The sequence below is a fragment of the Bombina bombina genome, chromosome 1 (assembly GCF_027579735.1).
Source record: "Bombina bombina isolate aBomBom1 chromosome 1, aBomBom1.pri, whole genome shotgun sequence".
NCBI classification, from domain to species: Eukaryota; Metazoa; Chordata; class Amphibia; order Anura; family Bombinatoridae; genus Bombina; species Bombina bombina.
Genome location: NC_069499.1, coordinates 765,038,086 through 765,058,461, shown reverse-complemented (window position 1 = coordinate 765,058,461; position 20,376 = coordinate 765,038,086). Strand labels below are relative to the sequence as shown.

General features: G+C 37.5%; 1 protein-coding gene across 1 annotated transcript in view; it reads left to right on the top strand.

The window, feature by feature from the left end:
- APOOL (apolipoprotein O like) overlaps window positions 1-19,398 on the top strand; it is a 45,579-nt gene extending 26,181 nt beyond the window's left edge. Inside the window, exons 4-9 of the mRNA XM_053699334.1 lie at window positions 8,292-8,346; window positions 8,582-8,680; window positions 17,000-17,091; window positions 17,218-17,334; window positions 17,474-17,651; window positions 19,119-19,398. Coding sequence (XP_053555309.1) covers window positions 8,292-8,346; window positions 8,582-8,680; window positions 17,000-17,091; window positions 17,218-17,334; window positions 17,474-17,651; window positions 19,119-19,216 — 639 coding nt within the window. The 3' untranslated portion in view covers window positions 19,217-19,398. The remainder of the gene's footprint in view (window positions 1-8,291; window positions 8,347-8,581; window positions 8,681-16,999; window positions 17,092-17,217; window positions 17,335-17,473; window positions 17,652-19,118) is intronic.
- Window positions 19,399-20,376: the final 978 nt, after the last annotated feature.

The following is a 20,376-nucleotide window of genomic DNA, read 5'->3' as shown; positions in this document are numbered from 1 at the left end:
AATGTACCTCCTAATTTGGGAGATCTAACTACACGACTTATCTTGCCTATGTCGTATCCTGTTTATTCCTACTTAATTATTTTACTATGTTGGTGTTACCAGTTCTACAGCATATTTTCATACATAGCATTTCCATGCACTTAATAACAATAATATACTTTATCATAAATCCCATTAGACACAGTACCGCAACCATCACTACTTTTATGCTTGCAGCTTTTCATTTTCCTACAATGTTGACTTTATCCCTCCCTTTTTTTTTAGCATAATCAAAATGATCAGCTTCACTTACAAATTGAGTTAAAAGCCTTAAATCTAACAACTCTCCCAGTCTTAAACCTACTCAATTTAAACTTCATCCTATTCATACCCCTTAAAAATTGTTTTACTACATTATTAGTTACCAGCTATAACATCATGAAAATGTAAAATCTGAGGTGAATGTTAAGGGATCCATAAGTGATCTATCCTATTTTAAGTAGCCTTCTACAAATGTTTATTTTTTCTTTTCATGGTCTGAGGCCCAAGAGAGGCCTCATATTTCTGCAGAGAAGGTTTCGATTATCATTGGCATCTACCTACTTTGTCTTTCAATAGTACAATTGATATTATTAACCTTGGTTTTTGCAGCCTATAATGTATACTATATAAGATACCTTGCCATTGTTTCTCTTTGTAGGTGACTGTATATTGTTCAATTGTTTGACTTGTTTGCCAACATTTTTCCCTCAATAAAAAAAAATATTTAAAAAAAAAAAAAAAAAAAAAACAGCGTTGAGGGGTCCCAACACTGCTTTTTAACGCCCGCTGGTATTACGAGTCTGGCAGGTACAGGTGTAGCGCTCACTTTTTTTTCCGCGACTCGAGCATACCGTAAATCCACTTACATCAATTGCGTAGCCTATCTTTTCAATGGGATTTTCCTAACGCCGGTATTACGAGCCTTGGAAAAAGTGAGCGGTACAGCCTCTCCTGTCAAGACTCCTACCGCATTTAAAAGTCAGTAGTTAAGAGTTTTATGGGCTAACGCTGTAACATAACTCTTAACTAAAGTGCTAAAAAGTACACTAACACCCATAAACTACCTATTAACCCCTAAACCGAGGCCCCCCCACATCGCAAACACTTAACTAAAATTTTTAACCCCTAATCTGCCGACCGGACATCGCCGCCACTTTAATAAATATATTGACCCCTAAACCGCCGCACTCCTGCCATGCAAACATTAGTTAAATTTTATTAACCTCTAATCTGCCATCCCTAACATCGCTGACACCTACCTACATTTATTAACCCCTAATCTGCCATCCCTAACATCGCTGACACCTACCTACATTTATTAACCCCTAATCTGCCGCCCCCAACGTCGCCACCACTATATTAGTTATTAACCCCTAAATCTAAGTCTAACCCTAACACCCCCCTAACTTAAATATAATTTAAATAAATCTAAATAAATATTCCTATCAACTAAATTATTCCTATTTAAAACTAAATACTTAACTATAAAATAAACCCTAAGCTAGCTACAATATAACATAGTAGCTACAATATAACATAGTAGCTATCTTAGGATTTATTTTTATTTTACAGGCAAGTTTATATTTATTTTAACTAGGTAGAATAGTTATTAAATAGTTATTAACTATTTAATAGCTACCTAGCTAAAATAAGTACAAATTTACCTGTAAAATAAACCCTAACCTAAGTTACAATTACACCTAACACTACACTATAATTAAATTAATCACCTACATTAACTACAATTAATTACAATTAAATTAAATAAACTAAAGTACGAAAAAAAACCCACAAAATTACAGAAAATAATAAAATAATTACAATTTTTTAAAACTAATTACACATAATCTAATCCCCCTAATAAAATAAAAAAGCCCCCCAAAATAATAAAAATCCCTACCCTATACTAAATTACAAATAGCCCTTAAAAGGGCCCTATTGCGGGGCATTGCCCCGAAGTAATCAGCTCTTTTACCTGTAAAAAAAATAAATACAAAACCCCCCCAACATTAAAACCCACCACCCACACACCCAACCCTACTCTAAAACCCACCTAATCCCCCCTTAATAAAACCTAACACTAACCCCTTGAAGATCACCCTACCTTGAGACGTCTTCACCCAACCGGGCAGAAGTGGTCCTCCAGATGGCCAGAAGTCTTCATCCGATCCGGGCAGAAGAGGTCCTCCAGACGGCCAGAAGTCTTCATCCAGGCAGCATCTTCTATCTTCAACCATCCGGAGCGGAGCGGGTCCATCTTCAATCCAGCCGACGTGGAGCATCCTCTTCAAACGAAGTCCAACTGAAGAATGAAGGTTCCTTTAAATGGTGTCCCTTGAATTCCGATTGGCTGATAGGATTCTATCAGCCAATCGGAATTAAGGTAGGAAAATCCTATTGGCGATGCAATCAGCCAATAGAATTGAAGTTCAATCCTATTGGCTGATCCAATCAGCCAATAGTATTGAGCTTGCATTCTATTGGCTGTTCCAATCAGCCAATAGAATGCGAGCTCAATTCTATTGGCTTAATACTAAACACACAATTGCAAGGGCACTATCAAGGCAAGCTCCTCGGTTGTTTATTGCTCCAGATACCTTATATCTAAGTATCAAATATGGTGCTAGCATTTAACACTGAATTTATGTGAACAATAGGGAATAGGTTCCCTGAAAAGAAATGCTTGTTGTAGCACTCTCTGGCCAGACTGGTTGTAGAGGCAAAGAAAACGTGTTTAAAATTTAACTTTTATTGGACTGATTAAAAGATGGGACAATACAAACGTTTAAAATGCTCTATCATGAGTTGCTGTATTGAGTATATTGCAAGATCTGAAAATTATTAATCTGGCCTTTATAATATAACCTGTATGGTCAGATCCCTCTGTATAGTATCAAATAGATGGGATTTGTTTATTATTAGTTAATATTATTTAACTGATAAATATTGTTACTAAGGTATATCAATATCAAGCATTGAGTGTTGGTCTGTCACTCTGTGTCGCTTGATTACATTCATATGGTGTAGGTAGAATTAGTGCATACTATCAAGGGTTAATTTCTGTACCCTTTTGTAATAAAAATGATTTTATTGAATGCGCGTTGTTAAAGTAGTAACACAGGATCTATCTTCAGTAGCATGTTGTATCATTGACTGGTTTGTATCTGCTACTACTATTAAATTTTAGCACACTGTTGGGGTTCAATATCTCATAAGTGTGTATGCGAATGTTCAGTAATAAATTCACTTTGTTATGGCTTTGGTTACAATTGCTTCTTTATATATTCACACATCACTTCTGTGGAACTCATATACATTGTAAAGGGTTAATTATTTTAACCTTCTACCTGTAATAATTTGTGATGGATTATTAGTGCACTAACATATACATTACTTGGTATATGTATTGTTGGATTTTAACAGTTAGTGTTTTGCTTAACATTAATACTGTTGGTTGATACTTGAAAGTAGGCATTCATACGTTACTGCAATAGAGCCAATATGCCCTGTCAGGGGTTAACTATTGACACGGTATGCATGCGTTTACTTATTAATATATTCTTAGTACATCCACATGTGTATTTTTTGCTTAGTTTGCATGCATAGATTTTATCAGTGATTAGTTTGCTTGTGCTTATTATTATTTGTTAATAGTTAACTGATATCTCTGTATGTATGCTGAATTCACAGTTTACAGCGTATAAAAAAGTTACTTGATATATATTAGCAAGTTCTAACACGGGCTTTATTTACGTAACAGGTTGTTTGTCACATTCTTGCACACTGTTGCAGTTAATTGTTATGCCGATACATATGTAAATGTTGCGTGGTGTTTACTCAGTGATTTAACATCTGAATCATATGCTATTTATTCTTTTAGCATATGTTGTCATTAGTTTCCTGGATATTCATATAATATTTGTACACTCTTGCAATTTGATAGATTTATCTAACTGTATCAGCATTGCCGTATATTGTTGCCTGTTCTATTGTCCTTTAAATCCTACCGGTGCACTATTAACTTTCTGTGAAATTAGCCACTGTGTTATGAACGTGTAACTCAGTTATGCTATACACTCAATATTCTTGAATTAATAACCTCTGTTAGTTGGCGGTAAATACAATGTTACCATTGTTACAAACTGGAGATACCACCCCCGGTCCCACCTGATTGGTTAATTTTGCGTATATCAAATTATGTTTTTCATTACAGCTATGATAGATGGTTTAAAATAACATATAATGGGACCCCATCGTCCCACACAACCCCCCCCCCTATCTATATAACAATGGTAACGTATTTACCGCCAACTAACAGAGGTTATTAATTCAAGAATATTGAGTGTGGGTTTTAGAGTAGGGTTGGGTGTGTGGGTGGTGGGTTTTAATGTTGGTGGGGGTATTGTATATTTATTTTTTTTACAGGTAAAAGAGCTGATTACTTTGGGGCAATGCCCCGCAAAAAGCCCTTTTTAAGGGCTATTTGTAATTTAGTATAGGGTAGGGATTTTTATTATTTTGGGGGGCTTTTTTATTTTATTAGGGGGATTAGATTAGGTGTAATTAGTTTAAAAATTTGTAATTATTTTTTTTTTTATTTTCTGTAATTTAGTGGGTGTTTTTTTTGTAGTTTATTTTATTGTATTTAATTGAATTTAGTTTAGGGATTTAATTTAATTATAGTGTAGTGTTAGGTGTAATTGTAACTTAGGTTAGGTTTTATTTTACAGGTACTTCTGTATTTATTTTAGCTAGGTAGTTATTAAATAGCTATTAAATAACTATTTAATAACTACTGTACCTAGTTAAAATAAATACAAAGTTGCCTGTAAAATAAAAATAAATCCTAAAATAGATACAATGTAACTATTAGTTATATTGTAGCTATTTTAGGGTTTATTTTATAGGTAAGTATTTAGTTTTAAATAGGATTCATTTACTTAATTGTTGTAATTTTATTTAGATTATTTTAAATTAGGGGGGGTGTTAGGGTTAGGGTTACACTTAGGTTTAGGGGTTGATAACTTTATTATAGTGGTGGCGACGTTGGGGGGCGGCAGATTAGGGGTTAATAAATATAATGTAGGGTTCGGCAATGTTGGGGTCGGCAATGTTGGGGTCAGCAGATTAGGGGTATAATGTAGGTGGCGGCGGTGTGCGGAGCGGCAGATTAGGGGTTAATAATATAATGCAGGTGGCGACGATGTCGGGGTCGGCATATTAGGGGTTAATAAGTGTAAGATTAGGGGTGTTTAGACTCGGGGTTCATGTTAGGGTGTTAGGTGTAGACATAAAATGTATTTTCCCATAGGAAACAATGGGGCTGCGTGAGGAGCTGAACGCTGCTTTTTTGCAGGTGTTAGGGTTTTTTTCAGCCGGCTCAGCCCCATTGTTTCCTATGGAGAAATCGTGCACAAGCAGGTTTAGCCAGCTTACCGCTAACGTAAGCAGCGCTGGTATTGAGGTGAGATGTGGAGCTAAATTTTGCTCTCCGCTCACTTTTTTGCGGCTAACGCCGGGTTTAGAAAAACCTGTAATACCAGCGTTGTCTTAAGTGAGCGGTGAGAAAAAAATGCTCGTTAACACCGCACACCATTACTGACAAAAACTCGTAATCTAGCCGAAAGTTTGTGAAAAAGTGAACAATTTTTTTTTATTTGATCGCATTTGGTGGTGAAATGGTGGCATGAAATATTCCAAAATGGGCCTAGATCAATACTTTGGGTTGTCTACTACACTACACTAAAGCTAAAATTAACCCTACAAACTCCCTACAAGCTCCCTAATTAACCCCTTCATTGCTGGGCATAATACACGTGTGGTGCGCAGCGGCATTTAGCGGCCTTCTAATTACCAAAAAGCAAAGCCAAAGCCATATATGTCTGCTATTTCTGAACAAAGGGGATCCCAGAGAAGCATTTCCAACCATTTATGCCATAATTGCATAAGTTGTTTGTAAATAATTTCAGTGAGAAACCTAAAGTTTGTGAAAAGTGAACAATTTTTTTTATTTGATCGCATTTGGCGGTGAAATGGTGGCATGAAATATACCAAAATGGGCCTAGATCAATACTTTGGGATGTCTTTGGAAATAGCAAAGTGCTACTTGTATTTATTGCCCTATAACTTGCAAAGAACATGTAAACATTGGGTATTTCTAAACTCAGGAGAAATTTAGAAACTATTTAGCATGGGTGTTTTTTGGTGGTTCTAGATGTGTAACAGATTTTGGGGGTCAAAGTTAGAAAAAGTGTGGGGTTTTTTCCACCTTTTCCTCATATTTTGTATAATTAATAAGATATGATGAAAATAATGGTATCTTTTGAAAGTCCATTTAATGGCGAGAAAAACGGTATATAATGTGTGGGTACAGTAAATGAGTAAGAGGAAAATTACAGCTAAACACAAACACCGCAAAAATGTAAAAATAGCCTTGGACCCAAACGGACAGAAAATGGAAAAGGGCTATGGTCATTAAGGGGTTAAACTGAATTGGGGGTGTGGTGAGGGGTGTATTTATAGGCATTTTGAGGTTTGGGAAACTTTGCCCCTCCTGGTAGGATTGTATATCCCATACGTCACTAGCTCATGGACTCTTGCCATTATGAAAGAAATTAATTTATCAGGTAAGTTCTTACATAAATTATGTTTTAATTTCCAGCAAAGTAGTAAATTCTGTAGATATACAGGAACGTTTATTAGGGGGGAAAGCAGGGAAACATTTGACTATAAATTACTAGTCCGCTCTCATTTAGTTTTATGAAGGAAGTATATACTGGAGATGAAAAGACTAAGTAAAGGACTAAAAGTATTGGGCTAAAGTATATAGTTTGTGATGTAAAGCAGGCTCCTTTATTCCTTGTGCCTGTGGTGACTTAAAAATTGTACCTAACACCTACATTTTAGGGTCCTCCTTCTCCTCTGCAATACTACAACATTGCCCACTTCTGAACATCTGTAGCTTGGTTTGAACTGACTGAGATTTCAGTTATAGGACTGCAAGATTTCTTCTAGGCTATGCTTCGGGAACTTAATTTTTCAGTTTGACAAACAACCGGTATTTCAGCTTAGTGTGGGATCACTGTGTGTGCAAGTTTTCGTTCATAGTGAGACGACTTTTCTCATGACTCTCTTTAACTGTGGTGTAAAATGATGAGTCTAGTAATGTATCCACCATATCCTTAATATCGTTATTAATTTCTCTTTGAGTTAAGTTTTTGTTTATCAACTCTTTGACTGCGCAGTATTCACTTTGCTCCATTTTTTTTACAAATTTCTCAACAGTTCATACTAAATGTCTCATTTGAAAGGCAAATATATTTATTACTTCAAGGGAAAACACCTTGAGATTTTAAAATAAAATGTTAAAGTAAATGTCAATTTTCATGAATCAGTGCCCGTTTTTTAACAAAACTATTAAAAACAGAGGCATTTTCATTCATTAAAGTTTGAATTGCACTAGATTTTACAAATCCTTACCACCTTCTCCTGAAACACCGGATCGCCGATCCCACGCCTGCAGCTCCTCTGTACTTCATCAGCAATGACGAAATCGGCTCTCTCCAATCACGGCTTCCCCCCCAGGAGTGTTCATCTGGTGAGGCCACGCCGAGATTGGATTAAGACGGTTTTGTCATTGCTGTGTTAGTACAGCAGGAAGAAGCAGGCAGGGCGATCATGATCTGGTGTTTCAGGAGAAGAAGGTAAGTATTTGTAAAGTTTGGTGCAATGTAAACTTTCATGAATGAAAGTGCCCATGTTTTAAATAGTTTTTTTAAAAAACCGGGCACTGATTCATGAAAGTTGACATTTACTTTAAGTCACATATAATAAAACAACTTTGCGGTAAAATGTCATTGTTTATTTTGCCCCCTTCTTATGTAATTTGTCTCTGAAAATGGTGGCTTTTCGAGTTTTTAGAATTGTAAAAGCACACTGCAGACTTCAGACTAACCCTGACACATAGCTTTCCCTATTTGGCATTAACAGATAAGAACTGCAAAAACAATTCATATTATACTAACATTATGACTGTGTCTCAGACTTAAACCTAGACTGGCTCTTCCAAATAAGGCAAGTAGTGGGTGGGGTTTGGCTACTGAAAAACAACTGAAACAAAGAAGATGTTAGTTTGTTTTTAAAAATGTTTAGACTTGACTGGTATGTTATTCTATAGCAAGACAACAAGTGTCTTTTGGTTGTACAGTGTTTAGTTTTACTCTAAGTTACTAATTCACATTTGAAAAATAAACTATTTCTGTTTTCCTTAGAATTTTTTCACTTCTATAAAGTATGGAGTTGAAGATACAATACAGTTTGGAAAAGGTGAGGGGCTGAGGGCAGTAGGTTGTATTAGGGACAAAATGAAATAAGCTTATCTGAGCTGTACGCATGTAATGCAGTTATACTACTACTTAGTCCAACAGGACTCATCACTATCACACATTCAGCATGTAAATAAAACGTATTGCTATGTTGTTTTTTTCTCTTTTATTACACCTGAACCTGTTAGATTGTATCTTTTTATAACCCGCTTCTGACTTCTCTTGTTTTGTTTTAGATAGTTATGCTTATCTGAAGCACCCACCACCTGAATTCCTTCCAAGAGTGGGTGTCATCACAGTGAGTGGATTAGCTGGTCTGTTTTTGGCAAGAAAAGGTTTGCTCATCTTCATATGTATATTACCTTCTACTAAGCGGGAAGCTGTACATCTACTATAATGTGTGTAGCACGTGCTAATTTAATCAACAGATTTAGTAATTGCCACAATGGGGAAATTAATTTGAAATATTTTAATACATTTAGTGGTGTACACATGCAGCAAGTTGTATTAGACTTTGTATTACATGAAAGATGCATATTCTATACGTCCTAAACAAAATAAGGTTACTTGTGTACTAACCACATGACATTATGAAAGTATAAAACTTTGTCACTCATATTATTGATTTATAGTTTTGCACTGTATACTATATTTACGCACATGCTACACAATATGCACTCCTGTCTTTTAGTTTAAAAAAAAAAAAATAGTAAAAAAGTTTACAGATCTTTTATACTGAACAGTTACGTAAATGTTTGACAACTTTTCAAATGCCTCAACATTTCACTATCTATGCTTGTACGTATAAAATTGGTAATGCCACAATGTGATATCTGCAAAAATATATACCATTTATTATTATTATTATTACTACTACTTTCTAAACAAAAAAACTGCATTCTAAACTGAAACCAAATTTACCTTATTGTTGACCATCATACAGAAATGCAACATCCATCATTACCTATTATGTAAATGGCCTTTACTTAACCAAAAAAAAATCTTTAATGGTTTGGATAGAGCATGTCATTTTAATCAACTTTCTAATTTACTCCTATTATCACATTTTCTTCATTTTCTTGCTATCTTTATTTAAAAAGCAAGAATGTAAGCTTAGGAGCCAGCCCATTTTTGGTTCACTACCTGGGTAGCGCTTTCTGATTGGTGGCTAAATGTAGCCACAATCAGCAAGTGCTATCCAGGATACTGAACCAAAAACGGGCCGGCTCCTTATCTTCAATTCCTGCTTTTTCTTTTACAAGATATGACGAGTCCACGGATTTCATCCTTATGGGATATTGCCTCCTGGTCAGCAGGAGGAGGCAAAGAGCTCCACAGCAGAGCTGCATAAATAGCTCCTCCCTTCCCCCCCAACCCAGTCATTCTCTTTGCCTGTGTTAGTGATAGGAAGAGGTAAAGTGAGGTGTTAGTTTAGATTCTTCAATCAAGAGTTTTTTATTTTTAAATGGTGCCAAAGTGTACTATTTTTCTTTAGAGCAGCTTCTACAGTTATAGCCTTTTGGCTATGGGAACTGGTGGGGTTTTAGTCTCACTTCGCCTCCCATACTTCTGCTGTGATGGTCTTAGATGAAACATAACGAAGACCCTTCTATCTTCACAGGACCTCAGGAGGAAAAGAGGACCTCTTGACACTGTGAATTATCATGCTGTTCCTCAGCATGGAGGTAAGTGCAGTCTTTTATTCTGGGGCAAAACATATATCAGAATTGACTGTACTTTGCCTTTTTCTTATTTGTTCTCTATCAGAGATTAGGAGCTAAAAGGGCTTCTCTTTAACAATATGCAGTTTCTCTTTAATTAAAACGAGAACCGACACATTGCTTATTTCCTGCAGACATTCTAGATGGGCTAAAGTAGAAGCGCTGGGGAATGGATGGTGTTTAGGCACTGTATTTGTTATTGGGCACTCTATGTGAAAGTGTAAGACATAAGAGGTGGCTGACGCGGGAGATTATGGCATATTTATTGGAGACTTGGCCTCAGTTAAACTCCGGTTAATGGCAGTTCAGTATGTATATACGCCACAGAGCTGAAGGGTTATGTTTACACCCACGAAAGCGGGGCTTCCTGTTCGCGTGCTTGCTGCGCAGTATCCCTTCTGTTCAGGCACCGGATGGCAGCAGGTTTCACGGGCCCTAAGTTCGCTTGTGGTAAAAAAAAAAAAAAAATATTTACAAGTTATCGTAGGTGCGCCACATAAGAGGTGTTAGTGTCAATCAAGTGGGGGCAGGTAGGAGCCGCAGCAGAGCTGCGGCAAGGTGACTGTTCTTTTTTATAAAAGGCTAACAACTCGGCAATGTATAGTTAAACTACTTGTTTGCTAATAATTCAGAGGCAAGCGTAGTGAACCTTCGTATTTGCTCACAGCTCAGGAGCGCAGTAAATCTTCTCAGTTGCTTATCGCATAGTAGCAGATTTTATTATTTAAAGACACAGTACTTTATTTTTATTTTTCTGATTTATATATATCTGTGAGTTGACCAAGTGTTTGCTTTGTTCGTTCTATTATCATGGATGAACTTGAACAAAGCACTTACCTTATGTGTTTAGATGCCATTGTGGAACTCCCTGTTACACTTTGTCCCCCATGTATTGAGAGGGCCTTAGAGTGTAGAGAGAAAATTTTCTTTAATAAAGATATGTCTAATGTCCTCAGTCTGATTAATGTCCTCAGGGTATGCTGCAACTTTCTCCTAAAGCGTCACAGCCTTTAACGCCCACGCAAGTAACGCCATGTTCTTCCACGGCATCTGCGTCATTTACTCTGCAGGATATGGCTACAGTTATGTCATCCACTCTTACAGAAGTTTTATCTAAGTTGCCTGTATTACAGGGCAAACGTAGTAAAAGAGAGACCCATGTGGGCCTGGCGACTTCTGATTCCTTGATGGCGATCTCCGATGTCCCCTCCCAGGGCTCTGAGGGAGTGGGTAGGGAGGCTCTGTCTGAAGGGGAGCTATCTGACTCAGTTAGTGCTTTACCCCAGACAGATTCGGACGTGATTTCCTTCAGATTTAAGCTTGAACACCTTCACCTGTTACTGCGGGAGGTCCTGATGACTCTGGACGACTGTGACTCTATTGTGGTCCCTCCAGAGAAATTGTGTAAGATGGACAAGTATTTAGAAGTTCCATCTTTTTCTGATGTTTTTCCAGTTCCTAAGAGAATTTCGGAAATTATTACTAGGGAATGGGAAAGACCGGATATCCCGTTCTCACCTTCCCCTATTTTTAAGAAAATGTACCCTATACCTGACACCGTTCGGGATTCTTGGCAAACGGTCCCTAAGGTGGAGGGAGCTATTTCTACCCTGGCTAAGCGTACGAATATTCCTTTTGAGGACAGTTGTGCTTTCAAAGACCCTATGGATAAAAAGTTGGAGGGTCTTCTAAAAAAGCTATTTGTTCACCAAGGTTTTCTATTACAAGCGACGGCCTGCATTATTCCAGTCACAACTGCGGCTGCCTTTTGGTTTGACGCCTTAGAAGATTCTCTTAAGACTGAGACTTCTTTAGAGGAAATAATGGATAGAATTAAAGCCCTTAAGCTGGCTAATTCTTTTGTTACGGATGCCGCCTTTCAGATTGCCAAATTGGCGGCTAAGAATGCATGATTTGCCATTCTAGCGCGCAGAGCCTTATGGTTGAAGTCTTGGTCTGCGGATGTGTCCTCTAAATCCAAACTTTTGGCTATTCCTTTCAAGGGAAAGACCCTATTCGGGCCTGACTTGAAAGAGATCATTTCTGACATTACGGGAGGTAAGGGTCACCTCCTACCTTAGGTCAAAACATCTAAGCAGAGGGGTAGACAGAGTAATTTTTGTTCCTTTCGAAATTTCAAGGGAGTCCTCTCTTCCTCTTCCACTAAACAGGAAGGGAATTTTGCACAAGCCAAGTTCGTCTCGAGACCCAACCAGGCTTGGAACAAGGGTAAACAACCCAAGAAGCCCACTGCTGCTCCCAAGACAGCATGAAGGGGCGGCCCTCTTATCCGGGACCGTATCTAGTAGGGGCAGACTTTCTCTCTTTGTCCAGGATTGGATAAGAGACGTTCAGGATCCCTGGACACTGGAAATTGTGTCTCAAGGGTATCAGTTGGAGTTCATTTTCAGTTCGTGGCTCTTCCTTTCGGGCTGGCCACGGCACCCAGAATCTTCACCAAAGTTCTAGGGTCTCTGCTGGCGGTTCTCAGGCCGTGGGGCATTGCAGTGGCGCCTTATCTGGACGATATTCTGATCCAGGCATCTTATCAGCTGACAAAGTCTCATACCGGCATTGTTCTATCTTTTCTAAGGACTCACGGATGGAAGGTGAATCTAGAGAAGAGTTCACTAATTCCACAGACAAGGGTTCCATTCCTGGGAACTCTAATAGACTCTGTATCCATGAAAATCTTTTTGACGGAGGTCAGAAAGCTAAAGATTCTGAATACATGCCGATCCCTTCAGTCCAATCCTCGGCCATCAGTGGCTCAGTGCATGGAGGTAATTGGATTGATGGTGGCGGCGATGGACATCATTCCGTTTGCTCATTTTCATCTCAGACCTCTACAACTGAGCATGCTCAGTTAGTGGAATGGAGATTATGCAGATATCTCCTCAGATAGATCTGGATCAGGAGACAAGGGACTCTCTTCTTTGGTGGTTGTCACTGGATCATCTGTCCCAAGGGGCGTGCTTCCGCAGACCCACATGGGTGATAGTGACAACGGACGCCAGCCTATTAGGATGGGGAGCAGTCTGGAATTCCCTGAAGGCTCAGGGTGTGTGGACTCGGTTGGAGTCTCTACTTCCAATCAATATTCTGGAGTTTAGAGCAATATTCAATGCACTTCAGACTTGGCCTCAGTTGGCTTCAGCCAAATTCATCCAATTTCAGTCGGACAACATCACGACTGTGGCTTACATCAATCATCAGCGAGGAAAAAGGAGTTCCTTAGCGATGGCAGAAGTATCCAAGATAATTCGGTGGGCGGAGGCTCACTCTTGTTATCTGTCAGCGATCTACATCCCAGGAGTGGACAACTGGGAAGCGGATTTGTTGAGCAGACAGACGTTTCATCTGGGGGAATGGGAACTCCATCCGGAGGTCTTTGCCACCCTGGTTCTCAGATGGGGCAGACCAGAGCTGGATCTCATGGCATCTCGTCAGAATGCCAAGCTCCCGAGATACGGATCCAGGTCCAGGGATCCTCAGGCCGAACTGATAGATGCCTTGGCGGTGCCTTGGTCATTCAACCTAGCTTATGTGTTTCTGCCGTTTGCTCTCCTTCCTCGGGTGATTGCTCGAGTCAAGCAGGAGAGGGCTTCGGTGATTCTCATCGCTCCTGCGTGGCCTCGCAGGACTTGGTATGCCGATCTGGTGGACATGTCATCTCTTCCACCGTGGAGGCTTCCATTGAGGCAGGACCTTCTCATTCAGGGACCCTTCCATCATCCGAATCTAATTTCTCTGCAGCTGACTGCCTGGAGATTGAATGCTTGATTTTATCTAAGCGAGGATTCTCTAATTCAGTTATTGATACCTTGATTCAGGCACATAAGCCTGTTACTAGAAGGATTTACCATAAGATATAGTGTAAATATCTTTATTGGTGCAAATCCAGGAGTTACTCATGGAGTAAGATTAGGATTTTGTCCTTTCTTCAAGAAGGATTGGAGAAGGGGTTATCAGCAAGTTCCTTAAAGGGACAGATTCCTGCTCTGTCTATTTTGCTACACAAACGTCTGGCAGATGTTCCGGATGTTCAGTCTTTTTGTCAGGCTCTGACTAGGATCAGGCTTGTGTTTAGATCAATTGCTCCTCCGTGGAGTTTGAATTTAGTCCTTAATGTTCTTCAAGGGGTTCCATTTGAACCTATGCATTCCATAGATATTAAATTATTATCTTGGAAAGTTTTATTTCTGGTTGCTATTTCTTCTGCTCGCAGAGTTTCGGAGCTTTCGGCATTACAATGCAATTCTCCTTATCTTATTTTCCATTCTGATAAGGTGGTGTTGCGTACCAAACCTGGATTTCTTCCTAAGGTTGTTTCTAACAAAAATATTAATCAGGAGATTGTTGTTCCTTCCTTGTGTCCTAACCCTTCCTCTAAGAAGGAGCGTCAGTTACATAATTTGGACGTAGTCCGTGCCTTGAAGTTCTACTTGCAGGCGACTAAGGAATTTCGTCAAACATCTTCATTATTTGTTGTTTTTTTCCGGGAAACGCAGGGGTCAGAAAGCTACAGCTACCTTTCTTTTTGGCTGAGGAGTATCATCCGTGTTGCATATGAGACTGCTGGACAGCAGCCTCCAGAACGAATTACGGCCCATTCTACTAGAGCTGTGGCTTCCTCATGGGCATTTAAAAATGATGCTTCTGTTGAACAGATTTGCAAGGCTGCAACTTGGTTGTCTCTTCACACTTTTTCCAAATTTGATACTTTTGCCTCGTCCAAGGCTGTTTTTGGGAGACAGGTTCTTCAAGCAGTGGTGCCTTCCAGTTAGGTTCCTGTCTTGTCCCTCCCTTTCATCCGTGTCCTATAGCTTTGGTATTGTTTCCCATAAGTAAGGATGAAATCCGTGGACTCGTCATATCTTGTAAAAGAAAAGGAAATTTATGCTTACCTGATAAATTTATTTCTTTTAAGATATGACGAATCCACGGCCCACCCTTTCATTTTCTAAGACAGGTTTTTATTTTTGTTTAACTTCAGTCACCTCTGCTCCTTGGCCCTTCCTTTCTCTTCCTAACTTCGGTAGAATGACTGGGTTGGGGGGGAGGGAGGAGCTATTTATGCAGCTCTTCTGTGGAGCTCTTTGCCTCCTCCTGCTGACCAGGAGGTGATATCCCATAAGTAAGGATGAAATCCGTGGACTCGTCATATCGTAAGAGAAATAAATATATCAGGTAAGCATAAATTTCCTTTTTTAAATAAAGATAGCAAGAGAATGAAGAAAAGTTGACACTATGAGTAAATTAGAAAGTTGTTTCTGAACCATGAAAGAAAAAAAATTGGGTTGCCTCTGCAAAAAAATTTTTTCCGAAGCTTCTGCTTTTATCCAAGTTCTAGTGTTTTATTAACCCTCTGGTTGTGAATTATTTTTTGTGCGAACACTCATAAGAGATTTAAAGGGCCATAATACCCAAATGTTTAAACACTTGAAAGTGATGCAGCATAGCTGTAAAAAGCTGATTAGAAAATATCACTTGAACATCTCTATGTAAAAAAGAAAGATATTTTACCTCAAAAGTTCCTCAGTAGCCACCTCCCATTGTAAAGGATTTCTAAGCAGCATTTTAGTATGTTTGTCCTGGGACATCTGAAGGGACTAGCATCGTGCACTCTCATATTATTTCACCAATCAGGTAAAGGAAGCTTACTATGAAATCTCATGAGAGTTAAGTAAAATCTCATGAGATCACAGTAAGAGTTCATGACCTCAGCACTGCTGATCCTGATTGGCTGCTGTTCATTTCTTCATTTTTTTTAATTTTTTTACCTGCAGCTGGGAGCAGCTGAGTATAACTTTTCACACAGAACTTACTCTGCTGAGCTGAGGAAATTGTGAGGTAAAATATCTTCCTTTTTTACATAGAGATGCTCAGGTGATATTTTCCTGTCACCTTTTTACAGTTATACTGCATCAGTTTCAAGTGATTTAGCATGTGAGTATTATGTCCCTTTAACTGAGAGTGTTATCCAGTTACATAAATAAGCAAAAATGGAACAAATATATTAACAGATTATCTTATTTTCCATAAACTAACTAAAACGTATACATAAATAATTATAGTTAATAGGTATTAGGACCTTAACCGACATTAAAACTCCTAAATATTTGCATTATTCAAACAAAAATGTGTAGTGAAAGATTTAGCTTTAGAAATGTCCATTGCAGAAACTTTCACTTTTGTTATTAAAAGTTTGTTCTTTCTATCTCATCAAAGCTCAAGATCACCTCTTTTGAGTTAAAAAATAAAAAAAAGGTCCATAGTGTAATACAATTTGGGACATCAGTAAAACTTATATGTGCCATGTTCTTAATCACATGATGCAAAACTACTATAGTTCTAAGACGCGCTTCGTGTATAAACATCGCAGGCTAACCGCAGCTTGGTCAAAAATATTGTATTCCATCTAGCATAATATTAAATAATTTGTAAAAGTCACATGCGGTTATAAACCTAGATAACAAGGCTACATGTATTAGAGAATTGTGTATATTTAGCAAGTCTCTAACAATGTTGGCACAATTTAGAAGTGTTGCTTAATCATGTGCTCACATCCCTTTGAAATAGGACTGATAATGACCTAATTGCTGTCGATTTTTTTTATTTTTTTTTGTTATTTTAAAATGGCATGCGATTAGTTGAAATGTATAATTACAGCTATGCAGCTGATAAAAAAATATATATTTTTACTGGATGAACCAAATGTCTTATTGATTATTATGATATAATTGTGTTGCGCCTGAAAAAGGAGAGCTTGCTATAGTTCTTAGAATTCATATTTGATTCAGTTTTCTGGGTTGTGTCAGCAGTTTACATCTAAGAACCAGAAGCAGTGGAAAATAAAATGTGCGTTATATTGTTAGATGTTAAATGCAATAATACATTTTATTGTTCTGACACTTTGATCATTTTATGCAGGAACTAGACTAAAGAAAATTGTATATCCCCTGGGGCTCACTACATTAGGAGTGTCTGTTTGTTATCCAGCTCACGCTGTCATCTTTGCAAAAGTAAGAAGCTTATTATGGTGGTATATTGTATGTTTTTTTTAATCATGTAGGTTTCATTTTCCAGTCTCGTTTTATACTTTGTTTTTAAGAAAGCATTGGAATTAAGGCTTTTTTATTTGGTCTTAGGTAACCGGAAAAAAGATTTATAGCACAAGTCAGTGGACTTACGGAGCAGTTAGTTCCTTATGGCAGACCAGCACTCACAAAGAAGATAATGCACAAACACAAATGGACAAGACTAAGGTAAACTCACTTTATTCATTTTATCAAGATGTCAGGAAAATCGTAGCTATGGACCTCCATTTCTAATCATCTTATTTCATACAGAAATCTAGCAAACAAGCTATGGAAGTGCTTTTATTCACTATGATTGTATTGTCAGGTGCAAACATCCGTGGTAGGAGGAGACCAGGATAATGAAGTAGAACAGACGACTATACCTGACCATTTCAATACTACAGACATTGCTGAACCTCCCATCTCATCTGAGGCTCAACCACCACATTTGCTAAATGAAGAGGCTGCTAGTGACCAGACTAATCAAGCCCCTACCTCTCTGGGTATGTTAAATTAATGTGTCATTCTGTAAATAAGACTGTGCTTTGCTTTACTTTGCTTCACTACTGAAAAACCTAACCCTTATATGTGTTGCTTGCTATGGGCTCGATTCTATAAAGCTCTCTGTTCTGATGAGCTCATCTAAGGGGTCTTGTCAATACTGAAAGATCCCTTAAAGATTTCTAGAAAGACAAATTTTAGCTTGAGTGGTTTTATCTTACTATGCAAGTTTCTGGGTGTGAAGGAGAGACATATTAAAATATAAGGTCAAAAACCTACTGTCCAGTTTAATTAAAGCAGTGCGGTTTTGCTAGCGCAGTCTTGATTTTACGCGATTTCAGAGCTGTGCTTAATTTTCGCAAAATTAATAAAAATTATTCACAAAAAATATTGCATACAAAACACTGAGATACATACATGTCTACAGCTGTATATTTATGTGTATGTATTTCACATTCCAGTGTTCTGTACTTTGCAGAATATGTTCTAAGTATTCTTAAATAGATATTCCTATATATATCTGTATATATCTACCTATACCTTTTTTTTTTATCTATACATTTATATATATATATATATATATATATATATATATAAATGTATAAATATATATTTCTTTTAAAAAAACATCAGATATATGTAGAAATGTGTATTTATGAATAAATAAAACATATTCTGTTGTGTAAAGTACATTGAAATATTAAATATTCATATTTTCATTTTGGGTTTGTGCTAATTAGAATGTCATGGTGTTTTCGCTAGATTGGGAGGGGGGTTCCTTTTTTTCTTTGACTTCTATAGGGGAATGCGTAAAATGTGATTTTAAACTTTTTGTGCTATTTGGGTTAACACTAGAGTAAAAACAGTTTGCTTTGAACTTGTTATACCAGCGTAATTCGACTATCGCTAAAATGAAAATCCAAGTGGAGTTTTCTCTATAGCGAAACCACAAAATACCGCTCCACTTGTAATCTAGTCCTAAATCGTTTTAGTTTAATTTTGGTCAATGAAAAGATAAGTATTTTTAAACAAAAACAGCCATAATTTGTTTATCCCTTTTCCTTTAAAGGGGGAAGATATGAGTCTGTCAAATGTGTACAGTTTTTTGTTTTTGTTGTTTTTTTTTTTATTATTATTTATTAAAGTTGTAGTTAATAAACACATAAGGAAAAGACTGTTTAAAAAAAATAAAATCACCTCTAGCAAAAAAGAGCACCTCTAGCAAAAGTTTATTTTATTATTTAAAAAAATATATATATTTCAGTATTTCAGACAAGTAATAATTCAGTATACAGAGTAAGCAAGTCATTTACCATGCAGCGATTTTAGCAGTTTCAGCAATTTTAGCTTTATGTAATACCTAATCACTGCAACATTGTTTGTGCATACATTTTTGTGTTTTTCATTTAAAGTTCAATTTTGAAGTATATTGTGGTTGCCCAACATACTTTTTAAACCATATTTTACAGATGAAGCCAAACAGAAGACGTTTAAACCAGACCCCAAGCTTTTGGACCATGGGCAGTCAAACCCAGAAGATGTGGATATGTATAGCACAAGAAGTTGAAAAGCAAAATATATTTTAAACCCTCAAGTGTCCTTGCTTGAAGCACCAAGTAATAACTTATATAATGTGTATTTCCAATATTATGATTATCTTACCCACTGCATATTAGTCTATTACATTTTTGTTCTGTAGTAGATAAAGTAAAAATATAAGATTTTATAAACAAAGTGATTTTGAAGCTACAGATGTATCTGTGTTTTTTTGCACATTGGATTATCATTTAATTATTTTATGCTTTTTTCTTCTGTTATGTGTGATCAGTCCACGGGTCATCATTACTTCTGGGATATAACTCCTCCCCAACAGGAAATGCAAGAGGATTCACCCAGCAGAGCTGCATATAGCTCCTCCCCTCTACGTCAGTCCCAGTCATTCTCTTGCACCCAACGACTAGATAGGATGTGTGAGAGGACTATGGTGATTATACTTAGTTTTTATGACTTCAATCAAAAGTTTGTTATTTTAAAATAGCACCGGAGCGTGTTATTACTTCTCTGGCAGAGTTTGAGGAAGAATCTGACAGAGATTTTTTACTATGATTTTAACCGGAGTCGTTAAGATCATATTGCTGTTCTCGACCATCTGAGGGAGGTAAAGGCTTCAGATCAGGGGACAGCGGGCAGATGAATCTGCATTGAGGTATGTGGCAGTTTTTATTTTCTGAATGGAATTGATGAGAAAAGCCTGCCATACCGTTAAAATGACATGTATGTATACACTTCAGTATTCTGGGGATGGTATTTCACCGGAACTACTGTGTTAAAGGTCACTAATCCTTTTAATAACTATTCTCATGTTAAACGTTTTTGCTGGAATGTAGAATCGTTTACATTGCTGAGGTACTGTGTGAATAAATATTTGGGCATTATTTTCCACTTGGCAGTTTTTTGCTTTAATTGTGACAGTTTCGTTTCTCTTCACTGCTGTGTGGGAGAGGGAGGGGCCGTTTTTGGCGCTCTTTGCTACGCATCAAAAAATTCCAGTCAGCTACTTTTATATTTCCTGCATGATCCGGTTCATCTCTGACAGATCTCAGGGGTCTTCAAACTTCTTTGAAGGGAGGTAAATTCTCTCAGCAGAGCTGTGAGAATTCTTATAGTGACTGTGTATAAAAAACGTTGTTTTGTTTTCTTATGTACAAATTTAATTAGTGTTGTTTT